The sequence below is a fragment of the Castor canadensis genome, chromosome 4, assembly GCF_047511655.1.
Source record: "Castor canadensis chromosome 4, mCasCan1.hap1v2, whole genome shotgun sequence".
NCBI lineage: Eukaryota > Metazoa > Chordata > Mammalia > Rodentia > Castoridae > Castor > Castor canadensis.
Genome location: NC_133389.1, coordinates 141,405,910 through 141,423,659, shown reverse-complemented (window position 1 = coordinate 141,423,659; position 17,750 = coordinate 141,405,910). Strand labels below are relative to the sequence as shown.

Genomic DNA, 17,750 nt, shown 5'->3' with positions numbered 1-17,750 from the left:
TAAGGATAACTATACAGGGCGTTGACTCACATTAATTTCCTGTGCGTGTGTGTTACCTTCTAGGTTAATTCTTTTTGATCTAACCTTTTCTCTAGTTCCTGGTCCCCTTTTCCTGTTGGCCTCAGTTGCTTTTAAGGTATCTGCTTTAGTTTCTCTGCGTTAAGGGCCACAAACGCTAGCTAATTTTTTTGGTGTCTTACCTATCCTCACCCCTCCCTTGTATGCTAAAGCTTTTATCATGTGCTCAAAGTCCAATCCCATTGTTGTGTTTACCCTTGATCTAATGTCCACATATGAGGGAGAACATACGAGTTTTGGTCTTTTGGTCCAGGCTCACTCAGAATGATGTTCTCCAATTCCATCCATTTACCAGTGAATGATAACATTTCGTTCTTCTTCATGGCTGCATAAAATTCCATTGTGTATAGATACCACATTTTCTTAATCCATTCATCAGTGGTGGGGCATCTTGGCTGTTTCCATAACTTAGCTATTGTGAATAGTGCCGCAATAAACATGGGTGTGCAGGTGCCTCTGGAGTAACCTGTGTCACAGTCTTTTGGGTATATCCCCAAGAGTAGTATTGCTGGATCAAATGGTAGATCAATGTTTAGATTTTTAAGTAGCCTCCAAATTTTTTTCCAGAGTGGTTGTACTAGTTTACATTCCCACCAACAGTGTAAGAGGGTTCCTTTTTCCCCCGCATCCTCGCCAACACCTGTTGTTGGTGGTGTTGCTAATGATGGCTATTCTAACAGGGGTGAGGTGGAATCTTAGTGTGGTTTTAATTTGCATTTCCCTTATTGCTAGAGATGGTGAGCATTTTTTCATGTGTTTTTTGGCCATTTGAATTTCTTCTTTTGAGAAATTTGTTTAGTTCACTTGCCCATTTCTTTATTGGTTCATTAGTTTTGTGAGAATTTAGTTTTTTAAGTTCCCTATATATTCTGGTTATCAGTCCTTTGATGTATAGCTGGCAAATATTTTCTCCCACTCTGTGTGTGTTCTCTTCAGTTTAGAGACCATTTCTTTTGATGAGCAGAAGCTTTTTAGTTTTATGAGGTCCCATTTATCTATGCTATCTCTTAGTTGCTGTGCTGCTGGGGTTTCATTGAGAAAGTTCTACGAACTCCAGAGTATTTTCTGCTCTTTCCTGTATCAACTTTAGAGTTTGTGGTCAGATATTAAGATCCTTGATCCATTTTGAGTTAATCTTGGTATAGGGTGATATACATGGATCTAGTTTCAGTTTTTTGCAGACTACTAACCAGTTTTCCCAGCAGTTTTTGTTGAAGAGGCTGCTATTTCTCCATCGTATATTTTTAGCTCCTTTGTCAAAGACAAGTTGGTTATAGTTGTGTGGCTTCATATCTGGGTCCTCTATTCTAGAACATGGAATCTTGAAATAGGGAATTCCTTGAACTCATAAAGTAAAATTTAAACTTTTGAGATAGTCATTCAATAAGAAGCCTAAAATTATGCTGCAATATAATGGAAAGCACAGGCATCAGATGTACACAGCATGTAGTGGGCCTCTTGCATCAGCCAGGAGTTCACAATCATAAACATGTTGTGGAACACTAGCAATAGAATATTTAAATTCAAAACAGGTAGAACAGTGATGTAGTCAAGGAGTCAGGTACATCATTTTTATTCTGTTAAATATTTAAATACTATGGAAAAGTACCTCATAGTAACAGAAGTTGTTTTCTTCCAAGGTAAGTAGATTTATTTATAAGTAAAGAGCTCAATTCAGTAAGACACTTCTCCAGAGTCATGTGGTGGGAAGTGAAGACTACTGCCTTTCTGTTCTTTCACTTTCTTTACTTTGTAAGATAAAGTGTTCTCTGTACCTGTCAGTGATGTGTAATGTGTGTATTAACTTCATTTAGGCATAATCGCTGCTGACTTAACTAGTTGAGATTATAATTTACGCCAGGCAAACTCCAAATACAGATTTTTTTTTTAAAGTTATAGGTAAAGAATTCACTTGTGTGGAATGATCTTTTTTCTTTTTTGTACCGATTAGAAAGCATTTGTTTGGTGCTGTGGCAGGATGAGACTAAGGTATTATCTTTTATGAGACTTTAACCTAACAGAGTAACTTTAAAGAGCATATTTTACTATGACCTATGTAGAAATTCAGCTACTTTATTATAGTCAATAAATGAACTGTTGGGATACAACTACTAATTTTTTTTCCAAAGGTCATTAACAAGATGTCTCCAACATCCCTAAAGATCACACTAAGGCAACTCATGGAGGGGTCTTCAAAGACCTTGCAGGAAGTATTAACTATGGAATATCGACTAAGTCAAGCATGTATGGTAAGATTTTTAAAAAATATGTTGTTTTCTAGAAAAATATATTGTTTTCTAGTTAGGAAAGTAATATATCTTCATTGTAGAACATGTAAAATACTGAAAAGGATAAACAAAAACTTAAAATTGCCTGCAAATCTTTTTTATGAAAACAAACAGGCCAGTTAGCTTTACATGTTTAGAAATATTGCCACCCAGATTATTGTGAAGCCTTTATGAAATATCAGTTATATTTGTCTATAAGTGTATGAAGGCCTCTAACTTCATGTGGAATTCAGAATAGAAACTAACCATTTATCAGGTATAAGCCTATGACCTTGGACAAGAAACAAAAAATATGAGTTTCATCATTGGTAAAAAGGAATATTACTTATAAGCAGGCATATATGTATATATACTTCCATTTGTATACAAATGGAAGTCATTAGTCTGCACGTGTTTTCATTGATAGATTAGCATTAAAAGTTCCATTGTAAATATAATTACTAATTGCAGGGAATGTTGATTTCATGAAGCATTTCAGAGTCATACTTCTTTTTCCATATGATAAACTTTTTAAAGGCAGAATAATCCTACATGTTCAGAGGATCCTTAAAAAGCATCATATTCTTTAGATTAATAAATTTAAGGTCAAAAGGGAATATTTGGTTAACCAGAAGTCAGACATTCCTAATGAACTTGGTGCCTTAAAATAGTTATTAAGATATAGAAAGAAGATCATCTAATTAGAAATAAAGCTCTTTTAGTCTTTAAAGCTTTCAAAGTCATTCCTTGGAGGATGTCAAGGGCAGCTGAAGTCCCTTAAGTATTTATTGTGAGCAGGTGCTCTGCAGAGCACTCCATTAAGTCTGACACAGACTCTGGAAAGATGTATACTATTATCCCCACTTTACAGATGAGAAAATTGTGGCATAGAGAAATAACCTGCCTGAGATTGTGCAGAAACGAGGCATGCGAAACCAGATGGTGTTTTGGCTAGTAGCCTGTATACCTGACAGAATCCATGTTTTTCACTGTACTTCCAGTGGGCTCCTTACATAGATTGATCCACCTCCCTCCCTTCCCAAATGTTACTGTGTAGTAGGCATTGTGTTTGTTTATTGAATAAGGAGACACAATCCTTTGTTTTCATTGAGTTAGTCTGCTGAATAACAACAAAATAACTATAAATATAGTAAATGCTCTAAACAAACCATATAGGATTGGAAATAAAAGAATGACACAGGGACAGGAGGGAGCTGGCAAGGCAAAGGTAACCTCACGTGTGACAAAGAATAAGAATTTTTGTGTGTGTGTGGCACTAGGGTTTGAACTCGGGGCTCACACTTGCTAGGAAGGTGCTCTCCCACTTGAATCACTCCATCAGACCTTATTTGTGTTTTTTTTTTTTTTTCAAGATAGAGTCTTGCAAACTATTTGCCCAGGCTGGCTTTGAATCTCAATCCTCCTGATCTCTGCCTCCCAAGTAGCTAGGATTACAGGTATGATCCATCAATGCCTGGCTGAGACATGAGAATTTTGAATAGCCTGTTGGTTTTTAGCAGAGGATGACTTAATTTTTCATTTGATTTCATTTGTTTTAAGTAGGTTGCTAGGTGGAGATAGTGTCGGAGGGGTTCAAGAGAAGATATGGAGATCAGATAAGAGTATAGTGTAGTGATCCAGGTGCAAACTAGGAGGGATTTAGAATAGAGAGAAGGAAATGGATTTGGGACAAATGTAGGAGATAGAATTGATAGGATGTGGTGATGGATAAGGAGGGAAAGGAGGTGTTAGCAGTTGGAGCTTACAGATATGGGCTACAGATTTAAATCTGAACGACAGTAACACCCCTTTAAAAAAACAAAACCTTTGGGAATCTATTTACTCTACAAATAAATGTGTTACTGATGCTAACCATAGGTAGACAAAATCCCTGTCCTGGTGGAATTTATCTTAGAGTGGGGAAATAGACTTGTTAATAAGATAAATACAGAAATATGTATCATCTGATTGTAAATATTAAAGGAGAAAAATAAAGCCAGGAAGGAAGAGAACATAAAGTGATGGGGAGGGGTTGAATTGTAGATGGGATGACCAGTGAAGATCTAACTGAACTGTTTTCTGAGTGAAGACCTAAAGGAAGTGAGGAAGCAAGCCTGGCAGATATCTGGAGAAACAGCATCCCAGGCAAGGAAAACTGAAAGTGCAAAGCTCTAAGGCAGGAATGTGCATGGCTGTGCTAGGAAGAGCAAAGAGGCCACATGGGAGGTGTGGAGGGCATGTGGTAGTGAGTGAGAGATGAGGCACAGGAAAGGGCCTTGTGGAGCACACAGAACCTTAAAGATTTAAGGACTTCGGCTTTCGTTCTGATGAAAATGGGAAGGCACGAGATGGTTTTGAGCAGAAGAGTGCTATAATCTCACATTTAACAGATTCCATCACTCAGGCTGACGTGTTGAGCACTGAATGGGTAGGGTCACATAGAAAGAAAATGGAAGAGCCCAGTTTTGGACCCCAAGAAAATCTACCATATTGGGTTGAGGTACAGAAAGTACAGTAGGAAGAGGGGAAAAAAAAAAAAAGCACAAGAAGTAGAGCCAGGAGAATAGGCTGTCACACAAGCAAGAGAGGAATGTTTGAACTGGGGTGTAGCTCACAAGTAGATTATTTGCCTAGCATATGAAGCCCTGATCTTAATCACCATCACTGAAAAAAGTGTTTGAAGGTGTAGAGTATAATGAACTCTTTCAAGTACTGCCAAAAGGTCCGGCAGATGAACTTGAGAAATATCATTTGAATATGGTGACACTGAAGCCATAGGTGGTTTTGGCAAGCAATGTCAAAGAAATGGTGGAGATAGACCTTACAGTGCAATAAATTGGAGAGGAAATGAGTAGATAGGATATGTAGAGGTAGAGAAAAAATGTGTATACAACTTTTTCTTCTTGAAACAGAAATAGGTAGATATTCGGATTCTCATTTTATTTTGTAAGATGGAAGATATTAGAGCATGTTTATAAATGATTGGGAATGATCCAATAAAGAAGAGATTATATTAATGATAATAATAGCAAATACTTAGTCCATGCCAGACACTGTGCTGGGATGTGGATTAAAATAATCCTATGATGGATGTATTGCCATTTCACAGAAGGAAGGAAACTGGGCATTAGAAGAATTACTAGCCAAGGCAACAGTCACCATGTAGTAGAACCAGGACATGAATTCACATATTTGAACTGGCTGTACTCAGCCACTCAGTTATGCTGACTCCATTGATGACACCAGGAGAACAGAGAAGTGGATGACCTCATGTAAGGCTCCTGAGAGGGTTAAAGGGAATATGAACTGGAATGCAGGGCCCTGCAAGAGGAATGGTCCTTTCTTCCCCAGTCAAGAAGAGAAGGCAGATATAGTGCCATAGTTGGCTGCAGGTGTTTTAATGGTGTGAATATAAGAAAGTTCTTGTCAGAGGGCTTTGTTAAATGAAGGATGGTAAACCATTAGATGAGAATGAGAGTATTCACTGGGGTAGAGGCTGAGAAAGCAGAAAATACCTTGGGAAGTAGAGGAGAGATCGTGGATTCCATGCCCTAATTTTAAATGAAATCACTCACAGTTGTATGATTTTCTACAGCAAGATTAAGATGGAGGGCTCAGCTGTTGTGAGGAATTTGTAAGGACAGTATAAGAGAGAAAGGATTTGAGTCTTCCCAGTGAAAGTGACCATATTAATGGCCTGGGGAAACTGGACTGGGTGAAAAGGAAAGAGAAGCCAGCACAAGTGAGGAGAGGCAGTCACAGGATCAGCAGACCTCTTAAGGATCAAGAGTGTGTAGCAGCAGACATACCTGAATGAAAAAGATTAGGAGGTGGTGATCAGAAAGTAGGGATAAGAGGTGGGCCAAGCTCTGAATGTCATGGCTCAGATTGTGGTTATGGAAGTGAGGCTGAAGTTGATGGGGGAAGAGAGAAGATCGTCAGGAGTAAGGATGCCTAGAAATTACCCATTTAATCTCTATTTTCTTTCAGGAAGGTCATGACTTTCATGAAGGTGTTAGAGCTGGTAAGTGACAAACACATTTCCTTCTTGGCTGTTGGGGAAACAATTTGTGAGCATAACATTATAGGTTGCAGTTTTATTAGTAACATTAAACTTTCATAAAGATTGCAAAGGGTGTGTGTGTGTTTTGTAAAATACAACCATCTGGAATATAAGAAAATCAGTCTTTGACACTAATATTATTCTTAAAATTCGTACAAGTTGGTCTCTGCTCCCTAATTTCTATGTAAGAGGCAGTCCTGCTTCTGCAGTGATATGGGCTGACTTGGAAGCTTCTGAATTCAGCCTGCCAAGATTTTGGAAAGGTGCATTTATTTCCCACTAAAAAGTCTCTATTCTTCCCTTTCCCCTCTTTTGTACTGTCCTGGGACAGTGAACAATGGTCAAACCCTACCGTCTACCTCTTTGCCTGTTTCTGAGCAGTTAGACATTGCTGAGAAAAACATAGTACATTATACTGTCCATTTTTGCTTATCATCTCCAGTGTCAGCATACTTAGAAAAAAAAGTAAATTAAATGATTTTTCTTTCTCTAGCAAACTTGCAACAGTTCTTTTTTTTTATGGACAGTCTTTATCTCTATAAAGAGCTGTTATTTGTTGTATAAATTGAGTTGTTTTTTTCTGCATGTATTTTGCTTATCTGTGTGTGTGTGTGTGTGTGTGTGTGTGTGTGTGTGTGTGTGTGTGTTACTGGGGATTGAACTCAGAGCTTTGCACATGCTAAGCAAGTTACTCTACTACTGATCTCCCCCCCAGCTCTTGGCTTGTTGAGACAGGATCTCATTATATAGCTCAGGCTGGCCTTGAACTCCATTCTACCTCTGGGTGCTGGGATTACAAGCATGCATTAACATGCCTGGCCAATTTTCTTATGTTTTATTAATTGTTTTAATATAGTACATACTCTTTTAGCATAGTCTTTATTCAGAAAGAACATCTGTTCTGGGTAAAACTGTTTAGTGTTCTTGCTCCAGTTTGCTAACTATAAAAATATGTTAGCAAATCAGATAAAATAAGTTAGCAGATTAGGGAAATGGCTGTTAAACATTCTTACTCCTAACATCTAGAATAAACCCCTTTCTTGTTATAGAATGGATGGATTATCTTAGTAGAGCTCAGTAGCTACCAAATGGAGCTTGAGTGGGTATCTCAGGAGACCTGAAAAACCTGAGCTGCCCACATTGCAAGAATTTAAGTTATATCTATTCTAAGAAAAATGTTTTGTTAGCTTAAAAGAAAAACAGCACACAAGATTAGGTTAGTATTTCTTTTCTATCATCCTTCAGTGGAATCTGAAGGAGGTAGATAGTACTGGACAGAAGGCTTAAAGGGGAAGAGATTCTCATGGAAAGAATGACCCAGGAGTGTTTGTAGTTTTCAGTATCTGTGGAATATAAAATTCAAATTGGTTAGAGATCAAAACACCATAGTAGACAGCCAAACCTTAAAAACCTCCTGTGTGAAGTTGGGTATGGTGGTAACAACCTGTAGTCTCAGCTACTTGGGAGGCAGAAGCAGAAGAACTAGATGAATCCACCAGTTTGAGACCAGCCTGAGAAATGTAGAGAGACTCCATCTCAAAAACAGAACAAAATAAAAGCAAAACATCTCTCTAATATCTGGATTTAATTGCGTATAAAGCTTCCTTCCCTTCCTGCCCATGTAGCCTTCTCCTTGGTTTCCAGGCTGTTGCTGCTTTAACCTTTTAATGCTTAAGTTAGCTTTTTCCAGTTATCAGTATAGTTTATGTATTTAAGATTTCCATTCTTCACTAAAATTACGGATATTTTAAGTGTGGTTGAAATAGAGGAGATGAATCAATTAGGGTTATAATAAATATACACATGGAAATGTCACAAGGAAACTCCCTGTGTAATTAATTACTTTAAACAAAAATGTCACTTTTTTTTTCCTCTTTCAAAATTGGATAACAGGAGGGCAGAACATGTCCTGGGGTCAGGGCAGGGGGCGGATTGGTTCCAGTGGGAGGGGTGAGGAGGTGAGGAAAGGGCATGGGAGGGTGAATATAGTGCAAATACTATATATACATATATATAAATGGAAAAAAAGATACCTGTTAAAACTGTTCCAGGAATGGGGCAGAGGAGGATAAAGGAGAATGATGGAGGGGGTGAATTCAAGTATGATATATTTGATATATTGTAAGAATTTTGTAAATGCCACAATGTACTCCCACCTAGCACAATAAAAAATCAATTAAAGAAATTTGCTACCCACAACTATACTTTTAAAACTTTTTTAGATAATTGTAGAGTCATATATATTTGTAAGAAATAATATAGAGATCCTGCATACCCTCCACCCACTTTCCAAATAACATTTGTATAAATATAGTATAAACCAGAACTATGGTATTACAACCAGAAAATGGGCATTACTCTTTTCTATTTTTAAGAGGTTACAGATTACCTCACACTAAATCCTATGGGAATATTATGTAGCTACAACAAGTGATGACTGCACTGAAAAAGGAGAAGTAAAAGGTTTCATGATAAACCTTACAGTGGTCTGATATTTTAATTCACAGCTGTCTGAGCTAGAGGATTTGCCTGAACAACAGTATCCACATTTAATTAGGCATAAAGTCCCCTTCCCTCTACCTTAAGTGATTGATTTTTCCTCCCCGAACCAAACCAAATGTGCTGGAACTTAAAAGGCAGATCTGGGCCCTCCACCCTCCTTTACTTTTCCCTTAAACTGTACTAGTGCTAGAGTTAACTTTTATAACATGGAGATTTCATTTATTATTTTGTTTGAAGAAAGCATTATTAAAGCTAGAGATGTGAAGCTCACCCTAGCTGTCCAGCCACATTCTTTGAGGGTTCAAGTTAGAAGAAAAGTAGAACACAAAGAAAAATATTGCAGGAAAAAAATGTGCTATAGCAAAATCTGCCTAGTATAAGATAATTTCTTTTAATACATTGATTAAAATCTGATACCAGAAAGAAATGTACTAACATCTTTTTTTTTTAAACAGTTTTAATAGATAAAGACCAAAGTCCAAAGTGGAAACCAGCTGATCTACAAGAAGTTACTAAAGAAGATGTGAATAATTATTTCAAGCCTCTGGGAAGCAATGACCTGGAATTCTGAGGTGGCCAGCCCTTTAAGGTATATTTTGGAGCAGGGATTGGCAAACTACAGCATGTGACCCCCATCTGGTTTTTATGCAGCCTACATGATAGGAGCGGTCCTTCCATTTTTAAATTATTGAGAAAAGAAATCAAAGACCAGTATTTCATGACATGTGAAAATTACATGAAATTCATATATCAGTGTGCAGAATTAAAGCTTTATTATAACGTAGATGCACTCATCTGTTTACCTGTTATCTGTGGCTGCTTTGAGTTGAGTAGCAAAAACACAGATTGTACAGCCTGCAAAGCTTGAAATGTTTACTTTCTGATTCTTGTTGGGAAACGTTTGCCAATCTCTGTTTTAGAAGATGGGAAAATTCAAGGTCTCTACAGATCCTTGAGTTATTATATCTAATTGACATGGGAACTTTATATTTGGTTTTCAGTGGTTTATATGCTTATTAAACAAACTTAAACATATGTTACCAAAAATAAAATCTGGGGGGGATATTATGTTAATGTCTCAGAATTTTCTTCTTTATATGAGTGTATTTTAAAATAATTGAGTCACTATAGCAGAAGTGTTCCCTTTTATAAAGATTAAAAATCTCAGGGCTGCCAGAGTGGCTCAATTGGTGAAATGTCTGATTGCAAGCATGTGGCCCTGAGTTCAAACTCCAATACCTACCCCCACTCCAGAAAAAAAGATTAAAAATCTCCAATAAAGAGAAAAAAGGTTTTATGAAGTTATCCAGTATGTTAACTCAGTGTTGGCATTCTCCAAAGTAATCAAAATACCTTCCTCTAATAAAAATGAACTCATTATTTCTTGTTACTTTTAATCTTTGTTAATTTGACAGAATGAGGAATTATGAAACTCCAGTCTCTTAAGAGATACTGTTTTTTTGCAATTTATATTAAACTTTTGAATGATAATGGTTAAAAACATAAATATCTTCAATAAGAGTATTTGAAGCTATGCAAGAAAGTACAAGGTATTTCAGATGAAGGACCTTACAATGCTAGGTAAGAATAATTCTTACATTAAAGGTTATTTTATTTATTTTGCATCTTGTTATAGTTTCTCCTTCATCTCAGACCACTCAGAAACTACTTGAGGAGTGTAAGAACAAAAAGACAACAGAATTGAAAAGGACGTCAGAGATTATGTCCTACGCAGAAGATACTGCTTTAAATGTTCTCAATTCTTAATCTATTTACATGAAGAAACTTCCAAAAAATTCAGGAACAAATCTGATATTCCTCAAGATCCTAAATTAGATCTTAATGATTTAAGAAATTGTTTGTATAAATGGATTTCTTCTTACTTTACACGTTAGCAATACAGAATGTTAAGTCCTGTGGGTTTTTTTTTTTTTTTTTTTTTTTGGCAGTACTAGGGTTTGAACTCAGGGCCTCACTCTTGCTAGACAGTTGCTCTATCACTTAAGCCACTTCCCCAACCCTCAGTCATTTATTTTTAAAAAGGTCAACGTATACATACTGAAAACGGTTTGCTTCAATTAAGTGAGAAATCACAGCTAGCTAATTGTAACTGGCCTTTTATTAATAATAGTTACTAAAAAGTCACAAAAAATACTTGGAAAAAACACACCACTTCATAGCTAATTCTTACAGCAAAGAAAATTTGCTAACAAAACTTGAGATTTTGAATCAAAATGCAGGTACTTCTTCAGTATCAGTGCTCTGGGCTCCAAAGAAGTCATTTATTTGTCATTTGAAGACTGGATGAGGGCATTTTGATTAACAATATATTTATTAGAACTTTGTTTTTAAATTACCATTTCTTGACATTATTTGTAATGTGCTTTGATTTCTAAAATCATGTAATACAAAAGTATATACTTCTGCCTCATCTCATAAAATGCCAATGACATTGACTAGGATAGAAGCGTCATTCTATTCCTGTGTGTTTATTTTTACTACTTGTAAGGCAGTTTGACACAAATTATTCCTTTAAGAACTAAGATAGTAATTTGTCACCTTCAAAATTGTGCTTTAAGTGCTAATAACCATTGGCAGTTTGCAAAGAACCGATAAGGCAACTAAACAAGGAGAATTCTAGGATCAAAGGCTTGTAATTTAAAGATAACAGTACAAAAGAGAACTGAGGAAGGAAGCAGTCAATGTGTCTTTGTAAATAACACTTCCTCTGGTCTGCCACCTGGAGCTGCTTGTGCTGGTGGAGGTCCCTCTGCCCTGCCACTAATGTTCCAAATGTTTCCCTTTCAACTAGCTAGTACTTCTTTCAGTATTCTATTTTATAGGTCTCCTTTCTTCCCAGTCTACTTCTTTTTCATGAAAGAACTTCAGTGTGAAGAAAAGCCAATGTCTGAACATAAAATCAGGAAAGCTAATTATCAAAGATGTTCTCATTGTTTTCAAGGCCAAACCGTATCCTGAAACTGTGAAATGTAGTATAAATTTTGTTTACTCAGCTCTTTCCTTTTCCCACCTGGTTTTAACTGCTGAGTATGTGAGCCTTGTTTATGGGCTAATACAATATACAACATATATTGCAAAGTCTCTTGGAAGATATTATATATGTCATACCCTAACAAAATATGACTCGGGGCAAGGGGGTGGTGCTCAGTGATAACTTGTCTCACTGTAGTTGCTGACCTCTTGCTAGAATGTGAAACTGGCCCTCATCCCTTTTACACTCCTGGGAAATCAGAGCAGAACAAAGAAGGAACATGAGCTTAAAACATTTAGATAGAACCCAACACTAGTCTCTGTCCCTATGTATGTTGAAAAATTTAGTGTGACCTGCTGCTTTATATGGCTTTGTGTTCTCCCCAAGTACATATTATTTTATATACACAGTTACATCTTTTGAGTAGCAAATGATCTTGGAAGCAAAAGTGAGCTGAAATACAATGAATGAAAACAAGAGTCTACTCTTTTATCTTAGTTATTAGTCAGAACATTCAAAACCCTAAACTTCATGAGCGAGAAATATGTTGTGTACATATGAAAAGCTTGTGCCTTCTATTCTGTGCTTAGCCTTATGACTCAGATCCTAGTATGAACAGGAGTGGTCATCTCTATTATGTAGGTTGCTAGATTGCAAGTATGGTGGAACAGTTCAAAGCCTAGGGCTCAGTGAAATTAAAATGGAGTGATCACGTGTCAAAAAGCAACTGAAAGCACTTATTTTAATTATCTTTTTCTTTGCTCATGGAACTTGGAGAATTCACTATTTGATTGAGGGCTTCAAAGTAATATTTTTAAAATTGGATGTAGCTTTTCTGCCTGCATGCAAAACCAAATGCATATTTATCTCATTAAAGAGATATGCAAGCCTTTTTCTGCCTGCCTTTAGATCTCAATGACACTGGTGTATTATCATAATAAAAGGATCTAGCATAAATGGGCTAAATTTCCTTTTGAATAAACTCATTTTGTAGCAAATCTTGGTAAAAAGATCATTCTAGAATCTCAGTTCCATTTTTTTCCTACAAGTTCTGTCTTTTCAGTATTTTTCTCTCTCTCTCCCAAATATTATGTTACTATTGATCTTTACCAGTACTTAATTCTTCAATTAAAAAGTCTGTGGCCTGTAATCCTAGCTACTCAGGAGGCAGAGATTAGGAGGATCGTGGTTCAAAGCCAGCCTGGGCAAATAGTTTGTGAGAGCCCCGTCCGTCTTGGAAAAACCCATCACAAAAGAGGCCTGGTACAGTGGCTAAGGGTGTAGGCCCTGAGTTTAAACCCCAGTACCTCACAAAGAAAAAAAAAAGTGTGGGTGGTATGACAGTATTAAAAAAAAAAAAAACACACCTAACTTATGAAAATAGTGTAATACATGACAAAAATCAACACATGAATATTACCCTTGCAGGAGTGTTGTATTTTGTTTTGTAACACAACTGCAAATCTTCATGTATTGTCTGATCCCACAGTAATCTGAATGATGATTCACCACAAAATTGCTGGGAACAAGTACCCCCTGTACCAGCATCTCTGAACAGTAAAGCTTCACAGTTAACCCTGGCAGGCTCTGCTTTATATCTTGCAGACCAGGCTTGGTTTTTTTTGGCAGTAATGGGGCTTGAACTCAGGGCCTCACACTTTCAAGGCAGGTGCTGTACCACTTGAGCCATTCCTCCAGACCCAGACCAGGCTTTTGTTATTTTTTTAAAGGTACTTGAGGGCTTAATTCAATATAATAAACAATGTCATAACTTCTGTAAGTTGTATCTTTTTAAGATGGCTTTAAATGCGAAATCTAAGTCATCTAATAATAGCTGTTGTTAGGGCCTGAGGCTCAATGTGGTAGTTATGTTTTTCATCTACAAAAATAAATCCTTCATTCAGAATAGGGTTCAGGATGGACCTCTTCTACACAGGTGGTTTTCTAATCCTAGGTCATTGATGTCAAGAAGTGGGGATCTTTGACACAAATGGTTTTGACAAACAAGGCCCATGGGGGATCACCGTGGCTTGAGAGCCATTTCTTTACCAAGGCATTTTGAAAAAACCCTTTGCATGTCTGGGTTTTTTTGGTATAAATTAACAGAAATAGTTATTTTAAAGGCAATCCTTTAACCATGTGGAACTTGGGGCACTTTTTTTTCTTTGGTGATGCCATGTATGACATACTACCGATAGAGTGCCAAAGGACCTTCATCCAGCCCTTCCATGGCCAGAATTCAAACTGAGCAAATACAAATTGCTGCTAACTTATAACTGCTTAAAGCACATTTCATCTTAGGTATTCCTACACTAGTGACATTAGCATAGATGTGTTTTTACATCCAGATGGAGTTATTTGCACTTACTCACACCAGGTTTTGCTTTCGTCTTATGTATTTGAACTAGCACCAACTACATGGAAAGTTCAAGGAAGTGTCATTAACCTACAGTGTCAGGGCCCTCAGTCTCAATGTAGGGAATGTCATAGTACTTGATGTTATTGCGTGCCCACTGCTGCAAGGCGTCACGAAGGATTTCCTGGGACAGGCGCTCTGCATATTCAGTGACCTCAGCACTGGGCATTGGGGGTTCCTTCACTTCCTCTCGGACGGTGCCTGGAGCAGGTATCCTAGGTAGAAAGCTGTCTTCTGGCAAAAAGGTTTCTTCACTGTCATGTTGTTTCTCAGTCCCAAATGTGGTAGGAAATGGGAAGGTTTGCTTTGATTTCATGCAGCCCATGTTAGCACTTTGGCTGAGTGAAGGAAAGCAGTACTAGCAAAGACTACTTCAGCATCTTTGGAAAACAATGAAGGTTGACCACGTGATGTTGACCAGGGCTTTCCCTCTCCAGGCCACTTCTGTAATCAATGTCCCCTTTCACCACTCTTCACATGTGTTGTTTGTCTGTCAAGAGAAGGGAGTTTTCATTTTCAAGTGCATTTTAAAGTGCAAAATAAGATATGACTCATTGACATATAGTAGAAACATTGTAACAAGTTTTTGCTTTTGTTTTCCCCCTTCACTATGGTCACTTGTAGGAAAAATTAGGTAATAGCAAACAGCTTTCTATTATTAACTGAAGGGAAAAAAACCTAAAACTAAAAAGAGTTAAACCTTTGCTAAAGTATTTTGGAACACAGCCATGTTCATTTGTTTATGGATTGTTGATAAACATGCTAGCAATGGCAGAATTAAATAGGTGTGACAGACTGTGTTCCACAAAGCCAAAGATACATACCCTCTGGCCCTTTATTAAAGATGTTTGCCTACCTATGATCTTTACTGTCAAATGAAACAAACAGCAAAATATGAACCTGCCACAAACTTCAGGAGCAGCGCCTCTTGGCCTACTGTTAGAAACAGGCTTTATCCCCTGGTCAGATAATTTCGACTCAGGGAGTCACAGAGAATGCTGGTCTCTATATTAGTGCCAACTCCAAACAACACAGGTTACACATAGCAAAGCCACCTTTTTTTCTTCTTAAATACTCCCTATAAAAAGCTCAGATTAGTTTAAAATAAGATTAAATCTTTCTCCTCCCAAGTATCCTCATTCCTATTCTTATTTGATGTTTGGACAGCCAAGTAGGCTTCATGCTTGTGATGTGCCTTCGATGCTTCCCAAGTAGGTGTTGTCACTGAGTGAACTTGTCTTAAGATGGGACATCAGAATAACTTAAGGCCACCCAAAACAATTTCACTGTAGAGAAAACTCATCATATAGGAGCAAAGGCAAAGTGTGAATGAGCGATGATAACCTTAGTTCTTAGACCACAGACATAACTCTAAAAATTCATAAAACTTGATTGTGTCTGAAAGCTAGTCTAAGCCTAATTCATTTTTAGTGGTTCATGTTAAAGAGGTCTAGAAAAGTAATCTTTGGCAGGTTTACTGCTAATGTTTTTCAGTTTTCTACAAATTCTCCCTAGTGATACAGAGGGTGAAAAGGAAATCCAGCCTCTGCTTTAACTACCTTTGGTTCTGCAGACTCTGCTTCATGCTACAAATTTCAGAGATGTATTTCAAAAGAGAACAAGGAATGTGGGTGGTGTCTGTCTTGTTTACTAAAATCTGACTGTCTTTGTAGTGCATCTCCAGCATGTAATGACTTACCACAGTATCTGTTCTGTACTGTTAAGGATAGTTAAGAAACTGAACATAGTTTCCATGAAAAAGACTACTTAGAAAGCTCAATGGGTGTCATATATAACAAAGGTAGAATCATCAAAATATCCTGATTTCTGGGATCTCTGGTTTTATTTACATAAGCAGTTTTTTCTTACCAATGCAAAGTAACTAGTGCAAAATTTGCCCTCACAACAAAAACAGCTTTCAACTTGGACACATGTAAGCAGGTGTTTCCTCCAGGCATTGAACAGTAAGCAACACAGTTCTATGTTCTCTTAGAGGAGGGAGACAAAAGTTGAACATCCTGGGGTTTTGCTTGAAGGTATCTTTTAGCATTATCACAGAGGAGTTGAGTACAAGCAGGGTGGTACTTCTGAGCTGAAGAAGCAGAGGTTTGGAATACTGAAGCAACTGGACTGTGTGTGTGTGTGTGTATACACACAGATTTTAAGAGAAAAGAGAGCTATAGGATAGAGGTGGAGATTTGAATGAGGACTTATTAAAGATATGGAATGTGTATATGTAGCAGAAGCTTATCTGCTCTGAGACTTAGTGTTGAACAGTGATACCACACATTATGTAGTACCAGGAATCCGTAGAGTTACAGACCAGCCAGAATGGAGAAGCCTCATGAATAATTGAGGCTTAATTGTTAAGAAATGTAACACCTGAGGAGTGGAAGCATACCCTAGAACAAGGGTTGGCAAAGTTCTTAAGGAACTCGATAATATATGTCTAGGCTTCCAAGCCATATTACTGAAGACTAAGTCCTTATGCCCCACACCCCAAATTCTTATGTTTAAACCTAATCCCTAATGTGACAGTATTTGGAAGTGGAATCTCTAGAAAGCAGTTGTTATAGTATCATTGCCCTTATGAAAGAGACTCCCGAGAACTTCCTTGGCTCTCAACAGACAATGAATCTGTGATGCCTTGACTGAGTGGACTTCCTAGTCTGCAGAATTGTGAGAAATAAGTTTCTGTTGTTGTAATCACCTGTGTTTGGTTCAATGGACTGAGACACATATATTATATGAACTACTCATCTCTGCTATTGTAGCACAGAGGCAGTCACAGACAATCTATAAATAAATAGATCTATAGATTTACCAATCTGAAAAAAGGGAGAGGGTAAGTTTTTAAATACTAAACATAGTACCAGTAAGAAGATAATGCAAGAGTGACTTCAAAAGGGGGAAATTAAGATACTTTAAGCCCAGAAAAGACGGGAAAGGCTGGAAAAAGAAAAAGGGACAATTAGAAAACAGCATGACCAACTTCCATATTTAAAAAAAACTATTTGAAAGGAAATGGACAAAATTTCCTGTTAAGAAGAGATGAGGCTAGGGGTGTGGCTCAAGTGGTAGAGTATTTGCTTAACAAGCATGAGGTCCTGAGTTCAAATCCCAGTACCACAAAACAGGATTTTTTTTATATGAGATGCAGATGTAATCCAGATCACACAAATATAGTCAACTGACCTTTAGCAAAGGCAAAACAATGCAGAAAACAGTCTTTTCAACAAGTATTATGATAACTGACTATCCACATACAAAACAAACCTAGACACAAAAAACAAACCTAGTCTTCACAAAAATTAACTCAAAGTAGTTCATAGACCTAAATATAACACATAAAACTATATCACTCCTAAAACATAATGTATAAGAATACATATGTATCCTGGGATTTGGTGATGACCTTTTTAGATATAACAT

The 17,750-nt window shown here is 37.2% G+C and overlaps 2 protein-coding genes across 8 annotated transcripts in view; one reads left to right on the top strand and one right to left on the bottom strand.

Moving 5' to 3' along the window:
* Positions 1–17,750, top strand: part of Hibch (3-hydroxyisobutyryl-CoA hydrolase) — a 102,064-nt gene that overhangs the window by 72,050 nt on the left and 12,264 nt on the right. For 5 of the 7 annotated variants that reach the window (XM_074071270.1, XM_020179890.2, XM_020179891.2 and 2 more), the window contains 3 exons: positions 2,208–2,327; positions 6,336–6,369; positions 9,366–9,499. In XM_074071270.1, coding sequence (XP_073927371.1) covers positions 2,208–2,327; positions 6,336–6,369; positions 9,366–9,481 — 270 coding nt within the window. In that variant the 3' untranslated portion in view covers positions 9,482–9,499. Of the gene's footprint in view, positions 1–2,207; positions 2,328–3,718; positions 3,803–6,335; positions 6,370–9,365; positions 9,500–10,546; positions 14,549–17,750 lie in introns of those variants that run through there. The other 2 variants (XM_020179889.2, XM_074071272.1) reach the window with 2 other exon arrangements.
* C4H2orf88 (chromosome 4 C2orf88 homolog) lies at positions 13,116–14,643 on the bottom strand. The gene has a single exon (XM_020179892.2). It carries the CDS (start codon positions 14,641–14,643, stop codon positions 14,344–14,346), a length of 300 nt encoding a protein of 99 aa, XP_020035481.2. The 3' UTR covers positions 13,116–14,343.

Bases quoted from the DNA above. Each gene is read 5' to 3' on its own strand.
- C4H2orf88 (XM_020179892.2), bottom strand. From the start codon at position 14,643: ATGGGCTGCATGAAATCAAAGCAAACCTTCCCATTTCCTACCACATTT.